General features: G+C 40.2%; 1 protein-coding gene across 11 annotated transcripts in view; it reads right to left on the bottom strand.

The window, feature by feature from the left end:
* The window catches only part of KIAA1958 (KIAA1958 ortholog), a 118144-nt gene that overhangs the window by 47323 nt on the left and 43032 nt on the right, over nucleotides 1–27789 (bottom strand). For all 11 annotated transcript variants that reach the window (XM_043546711.1, XM_043546707.1, XM_043546705.1 and 8 more), the window contains one exon: nucleotides 20730–21927. In XM_043546711.1, coding sequence (XP_043402646.1) covers nucleotides 20730–21903 — 1174 coding nt within the window. In that variant the 5' untranslated portion in view covers nucleotides 21904–21927. The remainder of the gene's footprint in view (nucleotides 1–20729; nucleotides 21928–27789) is intronic.

Raw genomic sequence — 27789 nt, 5'->3', positions numbered from 1 at the left:
GATATACACAAACTGAGGATCTGGCCCTGGCTGTTCAGTTATTTAGAAGAAAACAACCTACGTCAAATTAAAATTAAAAGGACACTTTCCTCTCCCCCCTTCTTGACCCACCCTTCTTTTATTTATTTAGGAGATTCATGCTTTTCCTTTTCAACGTTTGCAATACTTTAGTAGCAACCTCGGAATGCAGGGCCTGAAATGTACTTTCAACGTTTTTGGTGGTTTTTATTTTATTTTAAGTGTAACCTTAACATTGACACTTCTGGCTGGCTGATTTGGAGGCTGTTTGTGTGTTTGGGTTGGTGTTTCTTAACTACAAGGTTATTTTACAGTGTTTCCCATTTAAGCTACTGTAAGCGATTTAGAGCCTTAGCTTACTGTCATGAAGTCTTTGTCTGGCTAATTTTTTTTTAAACATCAACTGCTGTGTGATGTATTGGTGTGCATCGCTGGCCTCGGAAGATGGAATGCATTATTTCCGCATTTGTAAGATATTCACATGGAGCAAACCACCACAGGAGCCCTTGTGAGGTTTATATGCTCTGTATGAATGCTTACTGTGCCTAGTTATTAACACCTGCAGGATTCTTGGCGGTAGTTCATAGAAATACTTGGACCCCTTTATGATCTATGAGAATCTTTAGACCATCTAAGATCTATGAACATGGATCTATATTTCACAGCATACAAACAGAGAAGTTAGATACAACACATAAAATATTGTCTGGAAAGATGCAATACAACACTACTGTTATTCTTAGAAACCAGGATGATAACATACGGTAGCCAAATACACATAAAAGATGTCTAAAATACAAAAAGGAACCTTAATCCCAGTTTGTGCCCTCTAGGTATTACCACAATGATGATAATGATAATATAGTATGTTGTGATCATACTGACTAAGGTTAGAATGACCGAAGATGCCTTTTTGGGTGCCTGGTTTGCTATGGATCATATGAGATAAATAATACACAGCATTTATTCCCCTCAGAGGCGAGGAGTAAAGGGGCAGAGAACAGGAGGAACATGTACCCACCCCCTAACTGTTTAGTCTCCGCTTTATAGAATCATAGAAATGTAGGGCGGGAAGGGACCTCACGAAGCCATCTAATCCAGTCCCCTGCACTGAAGCAGGACCACATAAACCTAGCCCACCCCTGACAGGTGTTTCTCTCATCTGCTCTTAAAAACCTCCAATAATGGGGATTCCACAACCTCCCTTGGAAGCCTATTCTAGTGCTTAACTATCCTTATAGTTAAAAATGCGTCCCAACATCTAACCAAAATCTCTCTTGCTGCAGATTAAGCCCATTACTTTTTGTCTTACTGTCAGTGGACATGGAGAACTATGGATCTCCATCTCTTATAGCAGCCCTTTGAAGACTGTAATCAGTCCCCCCTCAGTCATCTTTTTGTCAAGACTAAACATGCCCAACTTTTTTAACCTTTCCTCACTAATCAGGTTCTCTAAACCCTTTCTCATTATTCTTGCTCCAATGTGTCTATATCTTTCTTAAAGTGCAGCGCCCAGAACTGGACCCAGTTCTCCAGCTGAGGCCTCACCAGTGCTGAGTAAAGCAGGACAATTACCTCCCATGTCTTACATATGACACTGCTGTTAATACACTTCAGGATGATATTAGCCTTGTTTGCAACTGCATCACATTGTTAGCTCATCTTCAATTTGTGATCCACTTTAACCCTCCGATCCTTTTCTGCCATACTACTGCCTAGCCAGTAATTCCCCATTTTATAATTGGGCATTTGATTTTTCCTTCCTTAGTGAAGTACCTTTGCATTTGTCTTTATGAAATTTTATTCAGTTGATTTCAGACCAATTCTCCAATTTGTCATGGACATTTTGAATCCTAATCCTCCCCTACAAAGTGCTGGCAACCCTCCCAGCTTGGTGTCATCTGCAAATTTTATGAGCATAGTCTCCATTCCAGTATCCACGTCATTAATGAAAATATTGAATAATGGAACTTTGGGAGACCCAACTAGATACATCCTGCCAGTTTGACAGCAAACCTTGATTACTGCTCTTTAAGTACAATCTTTCAACCAGTTGTGCACCCACCTTATAGTAATATAATCTAGACCATTTTTTCCTAGTTTGTTAATAAGAATGTCATGTTGGACTGTATCAAAATCCTTACTAAAGTCAAGATGTATCACATCTACTGCTTCCCCTACCCCCATCTACTAGGCCAGTAACCCTTTCAAAGAAGGAAAGTAGGTTGGTTTGGCAGGATTTATTCTTGATAAATCCACGTTAGCTATTACCTATCACCCTATTATTCCTGATTGTTTAATAATTTGTTCCAGGAATCGAAGTTAGGCTGACTGAGCTCTAGTTCCCACTCAATACTGGTAGAGGATTAACACATTCCCATGATTGGCCCCCCAATTATTATTTTTTTAATGTGGTTGCCCCACAGAAGGGCCACAGTGTTGTACTAGGGAGCGTAGATGCCTTTATTTTAACGAGCACATTGCCAATAACAATGCACTTGGTCTCAAAGGGGAGAGCCACAGCTACACGTTCACAGAGCACAATTTGCCTGCTCTTGATTTAAATGCACTCCAGACAGCAGATAAGAAACAGAGTTAGAAAATGCAGAGAGAAAATGAACAAAAAGGATGTAAAAATGAGGGAAACAATGAAGAAGTAGATGAAAAACAGATGAGGATCCTTGTAATTTGAAATCTAATTGTATGTCACAGCTTTGGAATGAGACACTAACTAGGGCAGCAAACAGAAACAAAGAAAAGAAAAAGAAGTATGTAATAAATAGTTTATTACATTAATCATAATAAGCTGCACGTTAGTCTTGGCCAAAGCATATTCTTAAATCAACTTTAGAATATGATTGCAATTTCAGGCTTAGGAGCATGAAGCCCACATGACTGTAATTAATGCAATAAATCATGCTGGGGAACTTTCTACAAAAACCTGACAGTGCTTAGTTGATATATTGCTTATTAGAGACTGCAGACATCCCACCAACCCCCAGCCACATACACCCCGTTTTATTATACTGCCAATGGTAGTGAATCAAACGTACCCTTTTCTGATCTGTCTGAACTATCTGCTGCAGGTGTAATACATAACATGTGTAGTGAGCTATGGCCATCACTCTCTGATAACACAAAACATGGTGCCACGGTTCCTAGAGAGTCTCGTTTTAACACTCTTTCCCCCTTTGATTTAGTGTAGTAATAGACCTAACACAGCTTTGTTAAAGAATCTGTGCTTTTATTTCTGAGATTCTAGCTGGGCAGAGTGACTGCCTTAAACAATTTACTTTTCCTTTCCTGGCTGTATATTATCCCATATGAATGGAGCAAATTATGCAGAACAAGAACGCAATATCCAAAGGCTTCACATTTTACAATGCAGTGGGACTATTTTTAACGGACATTTTAACAACTGAATTTCCCTTGTTTCTGTCAGGTTACATACCCACATGCCCTTTAATTATGTCTAGCATCCAGCTGTTTACAAGATTCTTGTTGGGTAGAAAATCTTTACAAAGAGTAAAATATTACACTTAACACAGCAAATAATTTTCAAAGGTTCATTTTTTCTTTCCATCTTTAGATTCACATTTAAACCCACTTTATTTTAGCTGCATTGGTTTCACATTAAGCTGAAGTTTCCAGTTTGCTATAGAGTGTTTAAATACGTTCAGGATTTTCAGATCTTTTCCTCTGTAGTAGTGTATGTGTATGCCCATGGAGCTCAGGATATTGTTATCTCTCTGCCATAATTATACAGTGGAGTTTTTGCTGTTTGTTTTGTTTTGTTATTTCCATCAAAATAATTTGTTATTCCCCAAAAGCATCTGAATAATCTGTACCACTGATACTGAATTAATTCAGAGCAAACACGACATTGACTAATTCCTGCAAGGGCTAAGATGGGCAACAGTTTTATGTACATAATTATGGATACATGGATTATGTATACATTTATGACTATCCCACTTTGTGCTAATGTAAATTATTCAGATTTATTTAAGAATCACATTAGTGCGTGGTGTGTTGGGCACGTTATTTGTCAACATGTGACATCCCTTCATTTGACAGCTAGCAGAAACCAAGAGACTGGAAGAGGGAGGCAGTAAAAAGCGATACAGAGAGAGAAAATTAGTGAAAAGCAAAACAGACAACAGCATATGGCTGAACAACTGGAGTTGGAATGCTAAAAATAATTTTCCTGTCCCTTAATTTGTTTCCTGAGGTCTAGTCAGCAACACAGGGCAAGTCTCAAAGAATTGGCAGGATGAATGCGGAGTGTACATTTGCATTTCAGAAGAATCAGTGAGAAGAGAAAAGACCCATAGGGGGCACATATATGAATGAACACACTACACTTAGGGGAAGATTGCCCAGATTAGTGGATAGGAGAGAAAATTACACCAATTCACATAAGAAAATGTCCTAATTTATGTAGTTTCTCCATCTATCGGGTGTTACTGGCCACAATATGAGGGCAGTAAATAGATAAATAGATTCGGTGAGGGCCTTGGATAAGAAAAAGAATAAAACAACCTAGGGCAAAGATCATTGGGACACAAGTACATCCAGATTTTTCAAAGGTTAGATCTATTGATACCATCGCACCCTGAGTGTAATGTTTGGCACAAAACCAAATTAAGATTTACATTACAGATGGGTGATCTAGTTTAGAACAGATATGCAGTGGACTTTTCCCATCTCCGAATGTTTCTGAACACAAACATATTTTTAGCCAAGTTTCCCCTTCCCCCTACCTCAAGCTCCAAACAAGGCAGCAGCCCCCTTTTTTCCTTTCTCTGAACTTTCTGGTAAAATCCAACTGAAAAACTGGGTATTCTCTTTCCCTATCTCTTCTTCCTTCCTTCTCTACAAAAAGCCAGAATGGATAATACGTCTGCAGCTCGAAGGAGAAGTGTGGATAGAAACCCTGCAGTTTTCAGAGTGCACTTTCACTTCAGAATTTAAGGTCTCAATTCAGCAAAGCACATGCATAATTCCATCCCTCTGTAGCAAAACAGCTCCAGTAATCCCTTCCCTTTTCAGCTCAGCACTTCAGCACATGTAACACACCTCACTCCAGCAAAGTACTTAAGTGTGTGTTTAACTTTAAACATATGCTTAAGTCCCACTGAAATCAACTGGGACTATTCATGTGATTCCGTTTGTCTTTTGCTTGGATCAGGGCCTGACAGGTTTGCAACAAGAAGCCAAGTATCCAGCTGAAACTGCAGGCTGAATTTAGGCAGGAATAAAATAAACAACTTACATGGGAATTTGGCTAGGTCTCGGAGGCTAATACCACCATTCTTAGTGTCTTATATTCACAAGGGACCTTCGTTTTGCACCTTACAGCTGTGTCTGCACTGAGCTTTTCCTTCAATTTTCCCACTGTTGCAGTTCTACTGATGTAGTAACAGTGGGACAGCACAGTTGCCAAGCCACAAGATATGGCATCGGTGCAGTACCTCAGCAGAAGAACACCCTACTCATTTGCCAACTCTGCCTCCTGCAGCACCTGGGTTTTCCCTTGAGTGCTTCTATCCAATCAATGACTCAGATGACCTCTGTTTCACCCCTGAGGTCTATCAAAAGATTACAGTTTATAAATTAGCATTAGAAATAGGCTGTTGATTAATCGCAGTTAACTCATGCGATTAACTAAAAAAAATTCATCGCGATTAATCGCAGTTTTAATCGCACTGTTAATCAATAGAATACCAATTGAAATGTATTAAATATTTTGGATGTTTTTCTACATTTTCAAATATATTGATTTCAGTTACAACACAGAATACAAAGTGTACAGTGTCCATTTTATATTATTTTTTATTACAAATATTTGCACTGTAAAAATGATAAACAAAAGAAATAGTATTTTTTCAGTTCACCTCATACAAGTCCTGTAGTGCAATCTCTTTATCATGAAAATGCAACTTACAAATGTAGATTTTTTTTGTTACATAACTGCACTCAAAAACAAACCAATGCAAAACTTTAGAGCCTATAAGTCCACTCAGTCCTACTTCTTGTTCAGCCAACGGCTAAGACAAACAAGTTTGTTTACATTTACTGGAGATAATGCTGCCCGCTTCTTATTTACAATGTCACCAGAAAGTGAGAACAGGCATTTGCATGGGACTTTTGTAGCTGGCATTGCAAGGTATTTACGTGCCAGATACGCTAAACATTCGTATGCCTGTTCATGCTTTAGCCATCATTCCCAAGGACATGCTTCCATGCTGATGATGCTTGTTAAAAAAATAATGCGTAAATTTGTGACAGAACTCTTTGGGGGAGAATCGTATGTCTCCAGCTCTGTTTTACCCACATTCTACCATATATTTCATGTTACAGTAGTCTCAGATGACTCAGCATATGTTGTTCATTTTAAGAACACTTTTGCTGCAGATTTGACAAAATGCAAAGAAGGCACCAATGTGAGATTTCTGAAGATAGCTACAGCACTCATCCCAAGGTTTAAGAATCTGAAGCATCTTCCAAAATCTGAGAGGGATGAGGCGTGGAGCATGCTTTCAGAAGTCTTAAAAGAGAAACACTCTGATGCAGAAACTACAGAACCCGAACCACCAAAAAAAAAAAAAAAAAAATCAATCTTCTGCTGGTGGCATCTGACTCAGATGATGAAAATGAACATGTGTCGGTCCGTACTGCTTTGGATCATTATCAAGCAAAATCTGTCATCAGCATGGACGCATGTCCTCTGGAATGGTGGCTGACACATGAAGGGACATATGAATCTTTAGTGCATCTGGCACGTAAATATCTTCCGACGCCAGCTGCAACAGTGCCATGAGAATGCCTGTTCTCAGTTTCAGGTGACATTATGTACAAGAAGCAGGCAGCATTGTCTCCTGCAAATGTAAACAAACTTGTTTGTCTGAGTGACTGACTGAACAAGAAATAGGACTGAGTGGACTTGTAGGCTCTAAAGTTTTACATTGTTTTATTTTTGAATGCAATTATTTTTTGTACATAATTCTACATTTTTAAGTTCAACATTCATGATAAAGAGATTGCACTACAGTACTTGTATTAGGTGAATTGAAAAATACTATTTCTTTTGTTTTTTACAGTGCAAATATTTGTAATCAAAAATAAATATAAAGTGAGCACGGTACACTTTGTATTCTGTATTATAATTGAAATCAATATATTTGAAAATGTAGAAAACATCCAAAAATATTTAAATAAATGGTATTCTATTACAGTAACTCCTCACTTCTCTGTAGTTATGTTCCTGAAAAATGCGACTTTAAGCGAAACGATGTTCAGCTAATCCAATTTCCCCATAAGAATTAATGTAAATAGGGGGGTTAGGTTCCAGGGAAATTTTTCTTTACCAGACAGAAGACTATATTTTTATATATATATATATATATATACATATACACACACACACACACAGTATAATTTTTAAACAAACAATTTAATACTGTACACAGCAATGATGATTGTGAAGCTTGGTTGAGGTGGTGAAGTCAGAGGTGGGATATTTCCCAGGGAATGCCTTACTGCTAAATGATGAACTAGCAATTGGCTGAGCCCTCAAGGGTTAACTCATTGTTGTTAATGTAGCCTCACACTCTATAAGGCAGCACGAATGGAGGGAGGGGAGAAAACATGGCAGACAAAGACAGAGATACACACCCTGTGTGTGAGAGAGAGATGCACATTGCTCCTTTAAGTATGCTGACCCCACCTTTAAGTACACTGCTTTGTTAAGTAGATCAGCAAGCTGAGACTGCAGCTGCCGCCAGGAAGCTCCCTCCGTCCTGAGCCCTGTCTTGTATCCCCCCTGCTCTATGGAAGATGGGGTAAGTGGGGTGCAGGAGCAGGGGGACACCCTGACATTAGCCTCCCTTTTCCCCCCATCCCCCGTACAGCAAGCAGGAGGCTCTGGAGAGCAGCTCCAAGGCAGAGGGCAGGAGCAGCACATGGCTGTGGGGGGAGGGACAGCTGAACTGCCGGCAATTAATAGCCTGCTGGGCAGCTGCTGCACAGGGAACTTAGGGAAGCAAGGAGCTGATAGGGGGGTTGCCGGTCCACCCTGGTTCCAAGCCCCCACCAGCTTGCTGCAATGGGCTGCTCTTCCTGCAAGCAGTGGACAAAGCAGGCGGCTGCCAAACGAAGCATTGCACAACTTTAAACGAGCATGTTCTCTAATTGATCAGCAACGTAACAATGTTAACCAGGATGACTTTAAGTGAGGAGTTACTGTATTTTTTAATCGCTTGACAGTCCTAATAGAAAATACAGATGTGTTCACGGCTTCATTACATCAAATCCAAACAATATTCACTTTGTAAAAAGTGTACCCACCTAGACATAGGACACTAGGGTGGGATTTGCAAAAGTTCTCAGCACTGGCATAACTCTGCAGTCAACAGCAAAATTCCCACTGAAGAAGAGTTAGGCCATCACTAAGCACTTCTGAAAGTCCCACCCTGGCTTCCTTAGTGACTGCATAATTCCATATTCTTGCTTTCTCCCTCCTCTTCTCTATCCCCAGTTCTATGCCGTTATCTCCTCCTGTCAAGTCTTTATTCATTCTTTGAAGTGCCATGCATGCCTATGGTGCTTTAGTCATCACAATATTATTATTAATTTGTATTACTGTAGCACCTAAGAGTTTCAGTCATGGACCAGGATCTCCCTGTGCGAAGAGCTGTACAAACACAGAACAAAATAATTACACACGTACATAGATATTTTAGCAAATTAATGGTTAAGTATTACCCCAATGGTTATATGTTTAGCTTGAAAGGTTGTTTTCATCATGCATATGTAGTTACTGAAAAACAATAGCAGAATACAGGGTTATTGTTAATCTACAGCCTATAGTAAGTTTATTCAGTGTGGAGGCATATATACTTCTCTCATTGCATGTGCCCTACTGTTATTAATGTTAATGGGAGTCATAGGTACATGCTGAGAGCAAAATGTAGCCAACACACTTACTGGCCTAAATCTGATTAAACACAAAATCTTTTACCTGCAGGTCAGTGGTTCTAATCCAGCCCAGTTTATTAGTTATCAAAAGTCATTATCTGTAGATCAGCTGTTTGGTGGTTTAGGCAATAGACCTGAAGCTCAAATCCATTTGAGCAGAGTCATGAGCTCAAAGTCCGCACCATTTGCAAACCTCAGTCCCTGCTCTCGAAAATCTTGTGAGCATAGTTTTGAGCCGATTTGGACAGTTGTCCCCTGCAAACTCCACTTAGCTGCTCCCATCAGACCCAGAAGCCTGACCCTTGCAGAATGTTCCAAGTGGACTTGATTTAATTGGGGATTGGTCCTGCTTTGAGGAGGGGGTTGGACTAGATGACCTCCTGAGGTCCCTTCCAACCCTGATATTCTATGATTCTATGACTTTTGAGTTAAATTTTCACTGGTAATTATCTCTATTATATATCCTGTGTAAATAGCATCATGTAATTTTGAAAGGTTTGCTGTATATTTTCCTCAAAAATGAATAGAATGTTCTATTACAATATAGTTAATTTTAAAAATCTAGAATGATTAAAATATTTCAATATGGTCATAGTGTAGTTTGTAGGGAAAATAATTTTTACTTCAACCATTTCTGTAAAATTGGAACAAATAGAAAAAAAGAGAGTAAATGTTCAACAAAACTGTCGCAATAAGAATATGTTACTCAAAATGTGCTTTGCATTTAGATTTAAACCATGCCACTTTGGATCCAACTTTTTATGCCATTGTAACATTTCAAGCATAGACAAACCCTTAGTCCCAGATTCAGGTGAGCATCCCTATACAGGAAAGCACTTGAGCACATGTTCAACTTTAAGCATGTATTTAAGATCCATTCCTTCCTAAACAGGGTGGATTTAAGCATGTATTTAAGTGCTTTCCTGAACTAGGAGGTTGGTGACCTACCAGGGTTAAATATAAATAGCCAAATCTTGGTCTTTCCAAAGCCAATGGCAAAACACCCGCTGATTTCAATTGGACCAGGATTTGACGTAAAATGGGTATCTTATTTATCAAAACATGAAGATAAAATACTGTCACTCTAAGGCGACTAACTACTGTCCCATACCTTCCTATGGGAGATGCAAGGTGAGATTCTGTGCTGGGCCTCTCACTTGCAGCCCAGGAGAAAAGCTATAAGCCACCTTTGCATTTGCTCTATTGCTGGCAGTTTCAGGGGCTGGAGAGGCCCCCAGTATAACTTAGACAGCCCTGGGGCTGGATCCCTGCTCTGACACACCTCTCCGGACACCAGTCTTGCCTCTGGCTTGTCGCAGGGTGGGTGTATACAAAGGATAGCCATATGGTTGTCTTCTCTGCAGTGTCTGCACTGGAAGAATCCCTCCCCTGGCCAGAAATAGGGCTTTTATTGCCCCTTTCTGCAGCTATAGTCCTATTATCCAGCATAAAGAGGCCAGAGGAAGGATCTCACCTGCATGGTCTAATTTGATTATTTCCCCCTGTGGCTTTAAATTGACAGTGTCCTCTAATAAATATACATACTCTCCTCTGTGGCTTGAATGGCATTGTGCGGCAACTCTTACCAATCAAGGGCAGCTTCCAAACAAAGATGTAAGATATAAAAATGAACACATGATACATTGCAAAGAAATGGAGACATACACGCTAATAAATTAGGCCCTACATGCAAAGCTTAACATTCATTACCATCTATCGAGAAAGTAATAACCCTAATGGGTACGGAGATGCTACTTTCTGTAAGTAGGCCAAAAGATATGATAGAATCGTATCTTAGAAAATTGCTACTAATTAATGTAAGGTACCAGAGTAATTTTACATATGGCATTTGAGACTCCAGTAGCCACACAAAGGAAATAAGAAAACAGTGTCTGTTCTTTTCAAGAATAGAAAGAATATTTGAACATAATGTTTTTGTGATATTCATTAGAGAAGACAGCAAATATTTCAAGATAAATGTTAAAAGCAAATGAGCTGTGTCATGTAAATCCCATTTAATATTATGGGACATTGGTGCAATCTTGCATGTGCATAGCAGGTGCACAATTATTTGCTAAGTTGTGCATGTACAATTACATACCTAACTTTTTAAAAATCAGGGAAGACTCCTTTCTCCAGGAGGGGACAAACTGACTGTAATCAATGTGAGATCACTTTTTGAGCCAATTTTTATAAACACATGGCAAATTTCATGTCCTGAAAGGAAGTAGTGCTAGTTATCCATGTCATGTCAATTTAGGCACTAGGCAGCCACTACTGTTGCAGAAATAACTAGATACGTTCATGGAGGATAGGAAAATCAATGGCTAGTAGCCAGGATGGGCAGGGATGGTGTCCCTCGCCTCTGTTTGCCAGAAGCTGGGAATGGGCGACAGGGGATGGATCACCTGATGATAACCTGTTCTGTTCATTCCCTCTGGGGCACCTGGCATTGGCCACTGTCAGAACACAGGATACTGGGCTAGATGGACCTTTGGTCTGACCCAGTGCGGCCGTTCTTATGTTCTTAACCCCTACCCCTTGAAATAAAAAGGGAACCACCTCTGTAACTAACAAACTAATGGAGTTTCCATGAGCCATCAGCCACAAAGGTTAATTTCTGGTGAACAGAACACTAGTGTACTCAGGATTTTGGAAGAAATCGTGCTTGGTTGCCTAGCCTGAGTGGCTGCCCATGGTGCTGTGGCTACATTGCTATTTTTAATGCGATAGCTCAATCAAAGCTAGTGCATGTACATCTACCCAAGCTAAAAAATAATACACCTTCAGTGGCAGGTGAAATCCTAGCTGCACTGAAGTCAATAGTAAATTTGCCACTGAGTTCAATATGGTCAGGATTTTACACTTAATCTTAACATTTCAAGACATCATACTGTAAAACAGGCGGATGTTAATGCTTATTTATGAGGCTATCTCAGCTACCCATGTCTCTCAACGTACAGATGAACTGCAAAGCAACAACAAAAAGAAATTGGTTTTGCCCTTTTACTGACCCATTGTGATGTTTGTAAGCATCTTCATACCTATTTTCTGCTTGGTTTTGTTCATTTGAATGGTCAGGTTCTCACATCTTGCTCTTTTCTGAAGGGTCTCGGCAAGATCTTTTGGGGACCTGAATAGGGATGTCACAAGGCCATAACCTGAGCTGCAGCTCTCCCTCCTCATAAAGGAGAAAAGAGGTGGCATCTGACAGAACAAGCAGGAGAAACCAAAAGATTTGGTGAAAAGAGTTCACAAGTCTGATTTTATAATGGCGCAATTAAGGAAACAAACACTTCAATTTGTTTCTGCCTTGCAGCTCACCTGTAATGCTCCAGACAACAGCTCATCTCTATTCAGAAATACTCTTAAGCACGTGCTTAACATTACGCATGCTTTGTTGAACAAGGATGGACTTACGCATGTGCTTAAATGCTTTGCTGAATTGGGGCCTCAATAAACAATACACTGGATTGCACCAGAGGTGATAAAAGAAATCTGCTACCAGGTTTCTGGGGCGGGTTGTGTGTTCCCAAACTAATTTTAAAAACATATTTTCTCTCTTCAGCAAATCTCTCTCTTGTTAGTATCTACAACTAGAAAACAATGTACTCTTGGCAATGGGTAGAATTCCATTTTATTTTATACGTGGATTTTGCAAGGGCACAAACAGGGCACATTGCAAGGGCACAAACAGGGAGACGAGATAGAGCAAGCTTCCTAACAAGCGAAGTAATGAATATAAAAGGGAAACCGAAGTACTTGAAGGTCACCATGCCCTGGCTTTGTAGAACAGCCCTTGTAAAAGTGGCATTCTCTCGTCACGCAGATAGGTGGACTCATAGCCTCCTGGGACACCGTTGCTGTTGAAAGTGTTAGGATTCAACAAAACCAGACAACTCTCTGATACTCACCTTTACCAAAGTATGGGCCTGATCCAAAACCCACAGACATCAGTGCGAGTCCTTCCATTGATGTTAATGGGCTTTGGGTCAGGCCCTATTTGCAGTTCCTATTTCAAGGCAGATGGGGCCAGCCTTAAGTAGACCAGGAAAGCAAGTGACTACTAAACAGTCTTGTTGCCTCACTTGTCTTGTCCACCCCATCTGCTCCACTGACCGCGAACCTCACAACCAGATCCCTCCCATCCTCTCTCTAGCTTTGGGCACCACAATTTATAAGACCAGGGTAGCCCCAGTATTAAGTGGAACAACAGCAAACACTGAGCGCTATCCAAGAGCATCACATTGAAGAGAAAGTGACCTCTCACCCCACAAAACAAATAAATAAATGTCCAGCCCAGACATGCTGGCTCTTGCCCGTGTTTTCTCCTGTGTTTTCAATGGAGCTGGAATTTATATGAGTCTTGTCTTCCTGCGTGTATCAGTATCGTTAAAGACTTGGCATGTTCCTAGCAATAACATTTGTTAGATAACCTTTTGCAGAGCTGGCAGAGTGAGAGAGAGAGAGAGTGCACAAATTGGTTTATATGGGTTCTGCAGAAATGGTTGTTTTCTACTACACCTCTTCTCCACTTTTATTCCCTTTCTTTTTTCATTTGTGCAGGAGAGGGGGTATTTTTTGAGTTTACATTAGGTGGCATTGCTAAAAAATTTATTGAAATGGTCCATTTTTCTTTCATACATTCTCACACCGTCTCATTTGATATTTTGTACTGTTGTTTTTTCATCTGAAAACCTCTATTTAAAAATTCATTTAAAAGATTCTCAGCAGTATGATCTGTGTTTAAAACAATTCTCCTTAGAACCCAAAGAACCATTCCCCAGCAGACAGTCACCATTTTGAAGTTGAACTGAAAATATATTTTAAGAAAATAAATGCAAAAACTGCTGAAGACCACACATAATGCAGGGAATTCTATGAGGGTGTAGGGGCACAGATTCAACTCCCTTCCCCCTTCCAGGCAGAGAACCCTCATAAGCTATAATAGTAGCTGCTGATATTACATCAGAATTCTTGGCCTCTGGTTCTGTGTAATTGCAGATTCCGTGGTCCCAGCACATCTCCAAGCTGCTGTTTCCCCTTGCTTACATGCCAGCCTACTCGAGTTCTGAGCAGGGTGTGAAGACACCACTCTGTTTATATGTTGCAAAATATTATATAGCCACTAGATGTCTCTGCTGTTCAGAGTTCCAGACAGGGTGTGGCCTATGGTAAACAAAGGAGACAAAGGCAGAACTCAAGCAGTGTAGAAACCTATTTTTTGCATCTGTAGTTTGCAGTTGCTTTTTTTTAATAAATGCTTCCTGTTTAAGGTATGCTGTGATTCCATGTATCATTCATGACACCCTTTGCATGGGCACCCCACGGCTGATTGTCAGCATTGCAGAGGGTTTTATATGAGCCTTCCATACCTGGGGTGAATTTTGACCAAAGAAAATACGTATGGAACCTTAAAAATTGAAATACATACATTTATAAAGTAAACTAAAAGATTTCATAATGCTTGCTGAGAGCGGAGTTCAGGATTCTCTTGCAAACATTGATGACGTCATAAAAACCTACAGCAGGAAGCACATAATAATGCATAATTTTGTATTATTGTTACTACTACTATTATTATTATTAAACTTCCATTGCTATGTTGTAGATACTGTGAACATAAACAATATATCAGTACAACTATTCAAGGGTGAAATACATTTTCTTTAATATGTTCCTGTTTGGTTTTCAGATTGGTCCTCCCTTCACAATATCTGACAAATTCAAATGTTAGCCTGAGAAGCAGAGCTTCCAGATTTAAGGCCCCAAAACATTAATTTATCATTTGACTGCTTTGGGACATAAACATAGGGGGTGCTTATAAAAATACGGAGCCTGATATTCTGCTGAGCAATATTATATGTAATCTTCATAGGTGTATTCTTGCTATGGGTGGGACTCAAGCAGTGAAACCAATGTTGGTAGATCAGAGGCCAGTAGTAATATAGGAGAGGTTAATTTAACTTATTGGATTTTCTGATGATTCAAGGATAATTATTTCATTTTATTCTTCCATGTAAGCAAGGTCTTTGCAGCTTTTACAAACATAGGGGCATATATTTTTATATGATTTATCTCTGCTCAAGTTATTTTTAGTTCAGCTATGGAGCTAGAATCAAAATAAATTATGATGTTGAATGAGTTGCCAGTGGCCTCTGATCTCTTTACTCTAAGGCTAAGAGAAAAACTGTCTCACACATCTACAACAGTGGTTTAATTGTTCATTTGACCACTTTCAGCAATATATGACCCCAGAGGCAGCCTTCAGCAACTGATTTAGCCAAAAGTCATCAATTCTGCCATGTAAAATTATAATTACAGGGATCTATTAGCAGGGTTTTTTTTTAGTATTTAGGAAAGATTTTAAATTGGGTTTTGTAACTTTCACATGATTGATCACTCTGTGCTACATGTACCGCTGGCATAATTCCACTAACTTCAGCTGAGTTACATCACGGATGAATTTGACCCTCTGTCTTCCAAAGAGCTATACATATGCATATATACTTACCCATGCAAGGAGGAGGCTTCTCTGCTTATTAGGAGAATATCCTTAAAATAGCCTGATAAAATAGTACTTACAGTGTAAGGGGAACCTATGATTTAGTTTAGTGCCAGTCTGCGGCTAGACCTTGTCATATTGTTGCCAGCTCCTGTGATTTTATCATAAGTCTTGTAATAATTTCGTGTTTCTCTGAAAGTTCCAGATCCAGGAGTCATATGATTATGTGCTTTCATTTAATATAAAAAGGATGTTTCTAGTCCTTCTGGTTGCAGTGAAAAATTTGAAAATGTGTCCCTGAAAAGCTCAAAAAAACAGAAGGCAAATAAAAAGAACCAAAAATGTATTATATTCTTATAAATCTCATGATTTTGGGGGGGACCTAACAGCATAAGCTGTGCACGGCAAGGGAAGGATATAAAGAGCCTATACAGAATCCAGGAATCCCGGCTAGCACCCCCTGGGATGAGGAGAAGGTGGTACACCCACACGGGACAGCAAGATTAGCCAAATGCACAACAAGCAGCATCCTTCATCCTTTTAAAGGATGGTGCAGCATGCCAACGCCCCTTGCATGATGCCTCCCAAAGCTCCCTAAGGGCCAGTGCAGCTGTGCACAGATCCAGCATAGGCCCTCGCATAATCTGGCCTCATGTTTAGTGTATAGCTAATTTCTGGTAACCACGTGGGGAGGAAGGATGTTTGAGGCTTCTGCCAGAGGGAGGGAGGGAGGGATGGTGGCTAAAGGGGTCCCGTTTCTTGTCCTGACTCTACCTTCATGGAAAAGCAGCACCCAACTTTGTAACCACCATCATGCTGGTGAAGGATGGATAGGATTTGCCATGGAGCTGACAAATCTCATGATCACACTTACCGTTCAGAGGTTTTACTCTATTACATATGTTTCACATTTCGAAGATCGCAAGGCCAGGTGGGACCTCTATGAGCAGCTGCTAGTCTGACATACTGCATAACACAGGCCAGAGAACCTCATCCAGTAATTCTTGGTGTCCTTTTCCCAGTTAGTATATTTGAATGTGAAACCCTCTCAATGGATCCTAAGGGAACCCTCTTCTGCTGTGTTCATGTTGCTGGGACAGTGTCTGACCAAAGAGATAAATTACGACATTGTGGACTCCTAGGACACACCCACCCTCAGCGTTCTGCAACACAGTGCTGAAGACTAGTCATTCCTCTTAAGTACTTTAGCAATGCTACCTCCCTACATCTCCCTCAGAGCTACAGCTCCCTCCCTGCCCTCCAGCAAGTAAACAAGGTCTTTTCCACATGTAACGATACCGTCTCAGAGGGCTTCCCGCCCAGTCACACCTTGGCCTCTGAAAGCCTGATGCTTCCTGTTCACATTACAGCTTCAGCAGTGCAACAGACCTTCCCCTTGCCGATTCCTGGCCTGAAGGACTCGTCAGGAATTGGCAACAGGAAAGGTGACAAAGATCTTTCTGGGAGCACAGGCTTCTCGGACACAGCTCCCTCAGTCGCTCCACACAAAAAGCCTAGATATTAGCCATTTCTTGCATGGCATGAGATGGGGAATTGTCCAGAGTTAATTAGTATAGCAGGTTACAGTAATCAGTTTTTCAACTTGTACAGTAATCAACTTGTAAACACAGAGGAGTTCCTATTTGTTATGCTCGAAAAATAAACTATACAATTTAAGAAATTAATTCAACATAAGCCACCATCCTCAGACTGAGCCCTGAACTCATTCCAAGTTAGCACCTAGTGCTTTTATAAATCCCAGTAACTGTCTAATTGCATTTTTCGGGGCCTAAATATCTTTGTAAATCTGGTCCTCTGTCTATATACAAAGTTATACCAGTTTAACTAAAATCACTTTAAAATTAGATTAAGTTAAACCAGTGCAAAACCCCAGTGTGGACATTCAAACTGATTTCAAGATGGCTTATATCGATGCAACTTAAGCCGATCTCTTACTGAATTAAGCTAAATTGATTTAAGCCAGTTTAAAACTGATATAAGAGTTCACGACCCGGGGTTGAGCTGATTTAACTAAATCTGTTCAAAAACACAACCTTAGTTAAAGCAGAGACAAGTTTGAGGGCTTTCAAGACCTAAGAGTTGAATCCCAGTTGCATCACTCCATCTACAAGACACAAGCAGTACCCTGATACCAATAAAATCAATGGGAGTTTTATCATTGAATTCAGTGGGAGCCGGAAAAGGTTTTTTATTGTGATTCCTGGCCAAGTTTGCATTTTTACAGGCCCCCCTACTCTGTCTACCCAGCTTTTTATGAGCAAGCAGGGAAGTGCAATGGACAAGAATCTTGTACAAGTATAAATTTCTTCAATCCTCTGCCCTTTCACAGGTCTGAAGCAGGCAGTCAGGCTGGATGGATGGTATAGAGAGGAAGAATTGTAAAAACAGTATGACCACGCATTTTGGAGCCTGATCCGAATCCAGTCCAATACCAAACATACCATTATCAACCTTTTTACATTGCAAAGCATGTACTATAATCTTTGGAAAAAATTGCTCAAGAGTGCATCCCCTGTTACAGGAATATGTTAAACAATATGTCTTCACTGTGGTGGCTGCAGCTAGTAATCACAACTAACCAGTGTGGACCCTGATCCTGCAAAGATCCACCCATGTGTTTTGCTTTACACACTGAGTTAGCCCCACTGACATCAGCAGTGCACAAAGTTAAGCATGTGCACCAATCTTAGCAGGATCAGGGCCTTAGGTGTTACTTTGGAAATAAGAAAGCAGTTGTTGGGGAAAAGACAGAATTTAAACTCCATGTTTATTTTCAGTAGTATTTTTGTTAAGAAACGATCACTATAACTGAGTCTATAAACCAATGGCAAAGGTTCCTGTTTTCAAATCCAGTTCATTCTCCCTACTGAGTAAAAAGTTATATTGCTCCTGGTTTATAGGGAGCTCAGATAGAAAAGTGTCATGTAGGATGGACAATCCTCCTCTCACGATTTAGTGGAATTCAAATTCCATGTGAAATCATTCACCACTTGTAGTGAATTACTGTCTGATAAGAAATCCAGCCCGGAGACAGCCTAAAAAATTTATGATAGGTGCGGAATCTCTTTCACTTTTCAATTAACCCCACTCGGTTTTAAAATCATGTCTCACATTTTAGCAGCTCGATCATCTTTGCAGAATTGTGGGGGGGTTTTTGTTACAAACACTTATTAATACAAATTTGTGGTTCAAACAAACATTTATTAGTTCAGTTATTCCTTTCCCACATGAGAAGTCCCCATTGAATTCAATGTGTTTATGGCATGACTAAAGACTGCAGGATCAAGCCTTACCTACACAGCAATCCCTTTACCCTTTGCTGAAATGCAGTAATCTCTGGGGTGGAACACGGAAGCTGCTTAACAGCATAAAGGAATACTACATAAGAGTTAAGACAGGAAGTATACAATACTTTAGTTAGCTAAAACTACTAGGAAGCTAAGAAAACATCACTGCCTTTGGAAAAAGTGCTGTGACATCTTTAGTGAAAGCCTTGATTTTGCATCTTATCTTAGAGAAAACCTCTATCTCCCTAGGACACTAGTTGAGAACTGATTCACAAGGAAGAGGTCAACCTAACCAGCACCACTTCAGGGGCAGCATTCAGATTTTCATTAGCAGTCTCCATTCCAAGTAATAACCAGGCCTGACGTTGCTTAGTTTCTAAGAGCTGATGAAAACATTGCCAATGTACAGCTGCAGGTCATTCCTCTGTTAAGTGCTGGCTACAGCAGACTGAAATTATTTTTACTACCCTGTAGAAATCAAAGGAATCTCAGAGATAACACTTATCAGAGTACAATTCTGCCCTGGGTTATACCAGTGCACCCACTGAAGTTTGTGACTCAGCAAGTTGAAATTCCACAGATATCACTGACTGCAGAACCTGGCTTGCTAACATATGTGAAGGTGATAGCTATTTGAGGAATTAAAGAACTATGTGATAAACGAATTTTCCATGAACCTTTGACTACCACATCTGACCTCTGCCCACCAATCCATCTCCCTAGGACTTAACCTACAGAATCAGATCTGAATTTAGCTGGGGTTTTATAGAAGGATCCCCATCAAATAATTTACACCTGACAGGACTGCTGTGAGGAAGTGTCTAATGGATAGAAATGAGAGTCATTAGTTGCAAAATGAAAAACACTAACTTCTGCATTTTCTATCTTATGGTGCTTTGCTGGGTTTTATTGAATAACATTGGAAATTTTACATACAGCTAACATTTTGTTTGACAACAACAGTAAAGATCACAGTGTAACAGGTAGTATCTAACTGTTCAATAACCTGGTGCCGAGAACCAGATTTCCCCATGCAAAGCATTTGATTTCCCTCCAGAATTGCTGGCATGAAAAGATTAATCAACAGAAATGTGTTGTTTTGAGAAATTTATGTTTTCATAATACTTATTTGGTTAGACTTATCATCATTGCATTGAGGGCAGGGGGAGGCACAAAGAAATACAAGGATACGCTGAAAAGAAAATGTTCACTAAAAATGGGAAAGGATCTCTTTTGCTTCATTTAAAGCATAAGCACTCTTACTTTAAGGTTTAAAGGTATATGCCTCTCTCTCCATTCTCTCCAGGCTGCTGTGATTTATGAATTGGTGAAAAAATGTAATAAAGATTTATAATAGGACAAACTTCTCTCCAGCCATTACTGTTACACCTCTCCCCTGCTTCTGCATTTCAAATGTCAGCTCTCTTGATAGGAATAAGGAAAGGAGAGGAAAGCACTGACCACTACTGTAGATTGCTTTTACTAAGATTTTATCTTTCTGATGTAGCAAATGAATCGAACAGTCTGCTTTTCTGTCTCAAAACTCCTTTGTATAACTAGACAGCTGCATACCGTCCCATATAGATATTGCACTACAGAACTATGTGGCTGTCAAATGTAACCTACTTTGAGATCTATCTGTTTTAGAGAAAAAGTCTGCTGGTTCCTTTATGAAGTATCCCTGGATTAACATGATCCTACATCAAGTGCTTATGGGCTCTATTAAATGAAAGCTTTCCAAACACCCTTCCAATGGAGGGTGCTTAGCTACTGATTTATCTAGTAATACCTTCCTGTAACCCATGGTGACCATGATCAATATTTCACTTTCTCAACTGCAATTCTTGTTTTAGAAATGTGTCCTTTAGAACGACACTGAATTCCCTGCATGACAGTATGAGCTTCCCATAGTTTCATACCTGGTATTGACTGTACTGTTGCCTCAGCGGTGATGATAGGCGCAGTGTTAGGTTGTTGCTGACTAGAGCTGACTTCCGGCTCTGCGCTAATTGAAGGAGATAATGCTACTTCGCCGGCTGGACCCTGATTTGGCACGGGTTGGAGAAGGTCTTCTGAAGCAGCTTGCTCTTCTTGTCCAGGGAGCTGCAGGGCTGATAAAGGAATGCTAATCTGTTTGCTGGTATTGGAAGTACTGACTGGCATCTGGAGCGTGACCTGTTGGTTGGCTGTAGGGGTGCTAGCTGGTCCTCTGTTTGGGGAAGCCAGAGTTACTCTTGCCGGCTTCTGAACCGCAGGCCTCGATATGACAGGGGGAGAAACAGACACGTTTTGTAAGTCTAACTCAGCACTGAGAGAAGGCGCTACAGCGGGGGTGGGCTTAGAGGGGCCAACACAGGAAGGTCCAGCATGAGTCTGAGGCTTGGGCTTTGACATCTGCGTCAGCGATAATGCAGGTCCATCAATGCCCCCGGTAAGTTCTGCATTAGCCACAATATAATAATCTTCAGGGATTTCTTGCTTAATCTTTTTGACGATCACATTGTTACAGCTTTCATCAATGACCTGAGACTGGGAGCCTGAAAGAGATGATGAGGATTGGCCCGCACCAGGCCTTTTGCGGGAAATGGTTTGAGATCTTTGGGTATGAGGTTCAAAGTCACTATCCTCATCTGTCACTGAGGACTCGCAAACCATGTCAAAGAGGGTAGCCTCATCTTCGTATTCTTCCACGGCTTCATCTAGCTCTGAAGGCTCACTGCAGTAAGAGAAATCACAGGAGTCCCTGGTTCTGTTACAATCCAACTTTGCTTTCACTGGTCTCCCAGGGTACCTCTCTACTGGGCTAGTCTGTGTCTCCGAGGGCACACCTATGATGCTGGGACTGTCCGAGTTGAAGCTTCTGTTGTCCTGGAAACATACTCTTTCCTGGGACCCAGCCCTGCAGGTAGCAGTCAGTGGCCAATGATACGCATGGCCTGCGCTACAGCCCCACATAGCTGTCAGGTTGCCATGGGAACCTTCAGAAAGCAAGTGCTTTAGATTTGGAATGAGGCTGCAGATGGTCCCATGGCTGTGGGCCCAACTGACCAGTTTGGAAAGGTTTTCAGAAGAGGTATGAAGGCAATCCTCCATGTTATAGGATCAATAACTCCTTTCCTAAAGAAAAGAAAATTAAAGGCAATTTTTAGGTTACATGTTTTCAACAGTTGTAACTGTGTACTGTTAAATAAAAACATAACACATATTCTTTTTCTGCAAACAAAGGAGTGGAGACCTACTTCTATATATTCCTTATACAAAAATGTTTACAAAGGCAAATAACCATACACAAATTATAGGTAAACCATCTTGTTATCATATAATAGGCTCTAAAAGACGCTTGTCAACATAGCATTAATTTTTAAGCACCTTCTCTCTTCTCACTCTATCTATAAAATGCTGTCTTAAACAATAGGGCAAAAAAAAAGCTCTCTATGCACCTCAAATCTACATTGAGATAAAACAGCTTTTTAAACAGGCAAGTTCGCTACTATTGACAATCTAATTCGACCTGTTGACACTCAAATCTAAAACAAGTGCATGTACAAATCTTTATATCTGATAGACTTAATAAAAAAAATAAAAAAAACGCTAACTATAATTTTTAGCCTGAATCTGAAACTAGCATTACAGGCACTGAGTTCAATCTTCCGCACGCATTGATCAGATTTAATGTAATTCTTGAACTATTTGAAATGCATCTTCCTTTTTAAAGGAAATGCAAAGAAACCCACTTGAGGGCCTAAAACTGATAATCTTTCCTTGAATTAAAACCAAAGTAACTGTGTGATTGGTTCTTTGTTATCTTCCACCTGGCTATTGTAACGGCTAAGTGTCCAGTGGCTAAGAGAAATTCCTGCTTTCTACTAGCTTCAAGCTTGTCTAGAAGAGTGATTCTACTGAATATTGACAATTAAAACTTCTGTTGCTTTATCAAACCTTCCAAGTTCATAGAGCCAAATTTTGATTCCATTGGCATCAATAGCAAAACACAGCATTTGTTCCCTTCTCAAAAATGTCTATCTAGGAACCCATAACAAGAGGCACTGAAATCTCGGGCCAAGTTAATAAATACTGGAAAAATATCATTTCTGGCACTCCACACAGAGGACAAGAAATTGTTGAATTTTCAATCTTTTACTTGCCCCAGATTGCATGTCCTGCTCATGTTCCATCTTTCAAATAAAGTTAGCCTGAAGACAAAATCTCATCCCACTGGTGAGAACCTTCAACTCCAATTGATTTCAGCGGGAATCGAGGCTGCTAAGCACCTTTAAGGATCAAGCCCAATTGACTGCTGAGGAGTGCAGCAAGTTTACACCTGGCCAAGTGAGCATTAAACTATCTAATAGATTTTATAATGGTTTCTCAGCCCCTTCAATCACGTGCAGCCATAAAAGAGACAATCTGAGATGGGATAGATGCTTCATTCACTTAAGCAAACAGAAAGATTCAATAAGGGAGTGGGAAAATCCAGAGCCATACAATGCTGGCATAGATATGTTAAAGAAAAGCAAAGAAATGGAACATAACTGAGTTAGAAGCATAGAAATTGTTCACAAGTAATTTCTATATATAGTTTTTGTACTGTAGATATTTTTCTGAGCAGTTTGTTGAAAGTATTTTGATACTGAAGCTCCAGGAGTTTGTTTTTCATTATACAATTAGATATGGTATAGTATGTTTCTGTTCTCTGGCTGGATTAATATAATATTTAGAATCAAGATTTCAATGTGAATGCTCATTTTTACTAATTCAAAATATGCATTTCCAGCTAGCATCCAATGTTGGCATAAAGTTTACTGTTCCAGAAAACACCTTTGCATTTTTGCCAGTAAACTTGTTCACCAGAATGTTTACAATTAGCAAAAACACTGAAAGCAAATTCACTCAAAAATAAAAATGAAAAGTCATTTGTTGTGGTAGTTGCAGTGTTTGTGAACACTATTTTGGACTGTATAATCTATAGTCAATGTTCATTATCTTGCTATGCAAATCTTTTCACTTTTAATTAAGCAACAAAAATCTCCTTTGGCCAGAGATGGAAATAAGGTCCAGTTAGTAAAATGTTCAATACAACTCTAGATTAATGACAAAAAAAACCCCAAATAAAAAACCAACAGCTGTCATTTCAAGATAGAATCTATATGAGAACCTAGATAGAGTCAAATGAACTCATCTACCTACTGTAATATCTGAGCCCATCATAATTGTTAATATATTTAGCCTCGTACTACGTCTATGAGGTGGGAAAGTACTATTATTCCCATCTCAGTTTCAGCGAGACTGTGGGTGAAATCCTCATCTCAGTTAAGTCAGTGGCAAAACTCCCTTTGACCTCAATTATGGTCAGGATTTCACCTTAAGTGACTTGCCTAAATTCACACCAGAAATCTAGAGCAGAGCCAGGAATTGAACTCAGAACTCTGCTGTCCCAGCCTATCGTTTTAACCAGATGGAAAATAATGAGTACGTCAGCTCTTTTAGCACGGCAGTTTTTCGACTCCAAACAGCAAGAGTTATAGGAACCAAGGAGCCTTTTTCCCATTGCCCTGCCTTAAGTATTAGAGTGACACGATGGGTGAGGTGATATCTTTTATTGGACCAATCCAGGGCTTTGGATCAGAGCCTGGCGCTGGAGCGTGGAGCAGCTCCGGAGCAGTGGAGCTGCAGGTTTTTGCGTGCAGCGGGAGTGGAGCTGGAGCACAGCTCCAAAGCCCTGGATCTCACCCACCTTCTCTCTCTCATATCTTGGGACTGACACGGCTACCACAATGCCTCTTTAATAAGGGCAGTCATATGGCAAATCTAGCCAAACCGCGGGGATACTTAGAACATTCTCTGAAGCAAAAACTCTGAAAAGAAGTATGTAAGTTTGAAAACACTTTCTAAAAAATTTAAATCCTTAAAACGCTCACTTGACAGTATCCCTTTTTACAGTCTTTTTACTAAAGGCTATTTCAATTGCAAGAAAGGTTTACGAAGAAGGAATGCACATAACTTGAAATTTCACCTTTATTTGGCACAACATTGAATTTAAATGTCCTCAGTTCATAGATTCATAGATTCATAGATATTTAGGTCAGAAGGGACCATTATGATCATCTAGTCTGACCTCCTGCACAACGCAGGCCACAGAATTTCACCCACCACTCCTACAAAAAAACCTCACACCTATATCTGTGCTATTGAAGTCCTCAAATTGTAGTTTAAAGACCTCAAGGAGCAGAGAATCCTCCAGCAAGTGACCCGTGCCCCATGCTACAGAGGAAGGCGAAAAACCTCCAGGGCCTCTTCCAATCTGCCCTGGAGGAAAATTCCTTCCCGACCCCAAATATGGCGATCAGCTAAACCCTGAGCATATGGGCAAGATTCATCAGCCAGATACTACAGAAAATTCTTTCCCAGGTAACTTGGATCTTACCCCATCTAAAACCCATCACAGGCCATTGGGCCTATTTACCATGAATATTTAATTACCAAAACCATGTTATCCCATCATACCATCTCCTCCATAAACTTATCGAGTTTAATCTTAAAGCAAGATAGATCTTTTGCCCCCACTACTTCCCTCGGAAGGCTATTCCAAAACTTCACTCCTCTGATGGTTAGAAACCTTCGTCTAATTTCTAATCTAAATTTCCTAGTGGCCAGTTTATATCCATTTGTTCTTGTGTCCACATTGGTACTGAGTTTAAATAATTCCTCTCCCTCTCTGGTATTTATCCCTCTGATATATTTATAGAGAGCAATCATATCTCCCCTCAGCCTTCTTTTAGTTAGGCTAAACAAGCCAAGCTCCCTGAGTCTCCTTTCATAAGACAAGTTTTCCATTCCTCGGATCATCCTAGTAGCCCTTCTCTGTACCTGTTCCAGTTTGAATTCATCCTTCTTAAACATGGGAGACCAGAACTGCACACAGTACTCCAAGTGAGGTCTCACCAGTGCCTTATATAACGGTACTAAAACCTCCTTATCCCTACTGGAAATACCTCTCCTGATGCATCCCAAGATGACATTAGCTTTTTTCACAGCCATATCACATTGGCAGCTCATAGTCATCCTATGATCAACCAATACTCCAAGGTCCTTTTCCTCCTCCGTTACTTCTAGTTGATGCGTCCCTAGCTTATAACTAAAATTCTTGTTATTAATCCCTAAATGCATGACCTTACACTTCTCACTATTAAATTTCATCCTATTCCTATTACTCCAGTTTACAAGGTCATCCAGATCCTCCTGTAGGGTATCCCTGTCCTTCTCTAAATTAGCAATACCTCCCAGCTTTGTATCATCTGCAAACTTTATTAGCACACTCCCACTTTTTGTGCCCAGGTCAGTAATAAAAAGATTAAATAAGATTGGTCCCAAAACCGATCCCTGAGGAACTCCACTGGTAACCTCCCTCCAACTTGACAGTTCACCTTTCAGTAGGACCCGTTGTAGTCTCCCCTTTAACCAATTCCCTACCCACCTTTCAATATTCCTATTGATGCCCATCTTATCCAATTTAACTAATAATTCCCCATGTGGCACTGTATCAAACGCCTTACTAAAATCTAAGTAAATTAGATCCACTGCGTTTCCTTTATCTAAAAAATCTGTTACTTTCTCAAAGAAGGAGATCAGGTTGGTTTGGCACGATCTACCTTTTGTAAAACCATGTTGTATTTTGTCCCATTTACCATTGACTTCAATGTCCTTAACTACCTTCTCCTTCAAAATTTTTTCCAAGACCTTGCATACTACAGATGTCAAACTAACAGGCAGTTCTTCTTCTTCTTCTAAGGTAACAGAGATTCAGTTTATGTTCTCCGGAGTATATCACTGTATTCTCTGACTTGCCATCCGCTACCTCCCCACAGGTCACTTAATCAGAATATACCCATGAAATTATGACACTATAGAAGAAGAGATATATGGGGCCTGATTTTGCTTCTCATTTACACCTGGTGTAACTCCGTTGACTTCCTGGGCCAATTAAATATAACCAGGTCCCTCTGATGGGCTCAGTCTTTACAGACTGGCAGGGAGGCATGCCCTTACTTTTTCCTTATGGTGATTTCTGAACCCTATGGACCTGACTTCTGAGAGATGCTGAGCACCTGCTGACTTTAGTTGGCGTATGGGTGTTTTGCATGTTTGAAAATCAGGCCCTATGTAGTTTCCTAAAACCAATTTGATACGGAGCTCACTCGCACCTCATGTCCCATACCTCCACCCATCCCCACACAAATATTTTAGAGGCAAAAATAATAATAATATTGCTCAAAGACAAGTATATTGTTACTGATCTTCCCTTGATAATGCATCCAACAGACATTTAACCTGGTAACATCAACAGGTGAATACTTGGCTACTCTGTGTGTGTCTCAAAGCTAAAAAAATAACTAAAACATGATGTAAATGTCAAGTACGTTTTATCATTAGGAAAAGGCTGGCTCCAATTTAACAGCTCAAACCATACCATAGAGAATCCCATTTTTATAATACAGCATCTTTTATTCCCAACACGCTTTGCAAACTGTGGCCCTGATGCCACAATGAGCTTTGTGCATATAAAGAACATAAGAACGGCCATATGAGGTCAGACCAAAGGTTCTTCTAGCCCAGTATCCTGTCTTCCAACCGTGGCCAATGCCAAGTTCAGAGGGAATGAACAGAGCAGGTAATCATCAAGTGATCCATTCCCTGTCGCCCATTCCCAGCTTCTGGCAAACAGAGGCTAGGGACACCATCCCTGCCCATCCTGGCTAATAACCATTGATGGACCTATCCTCCCATGAACTTATCTAGTTCTTTTTTGAACGCTGTTATAGTTTTAGTCTTCATAACATCCTCTAGCAAGGAGTTCCACAGGTTGACTGTGTGTTGTGTGAAAAAATACTTCCTTTTGTTTTAAACCTGCTTCCCAGTGCCTACCCAGAGGTCATTGCAGGATTGGGACCTACATACAGAATAACAAATACAATTAAAGGC

Source organism: Chelonia mydas, chromosome 5, assembly GCF_015237465.2.
Source record: "Chelonia mydas isolate rCheMyd1 chromosome 5, rCheMyd1.pri.v2, whole genome shotgun sequence".
Taxonomy (NCBI): Eukaryota; Metazoa; Chordata; order Testudines; family Cheloniidae; genus Chelonia; species Chelonia mydas.
This window is presented reverse-complemented; position numbering and strand designations above follow the sequence as displayed.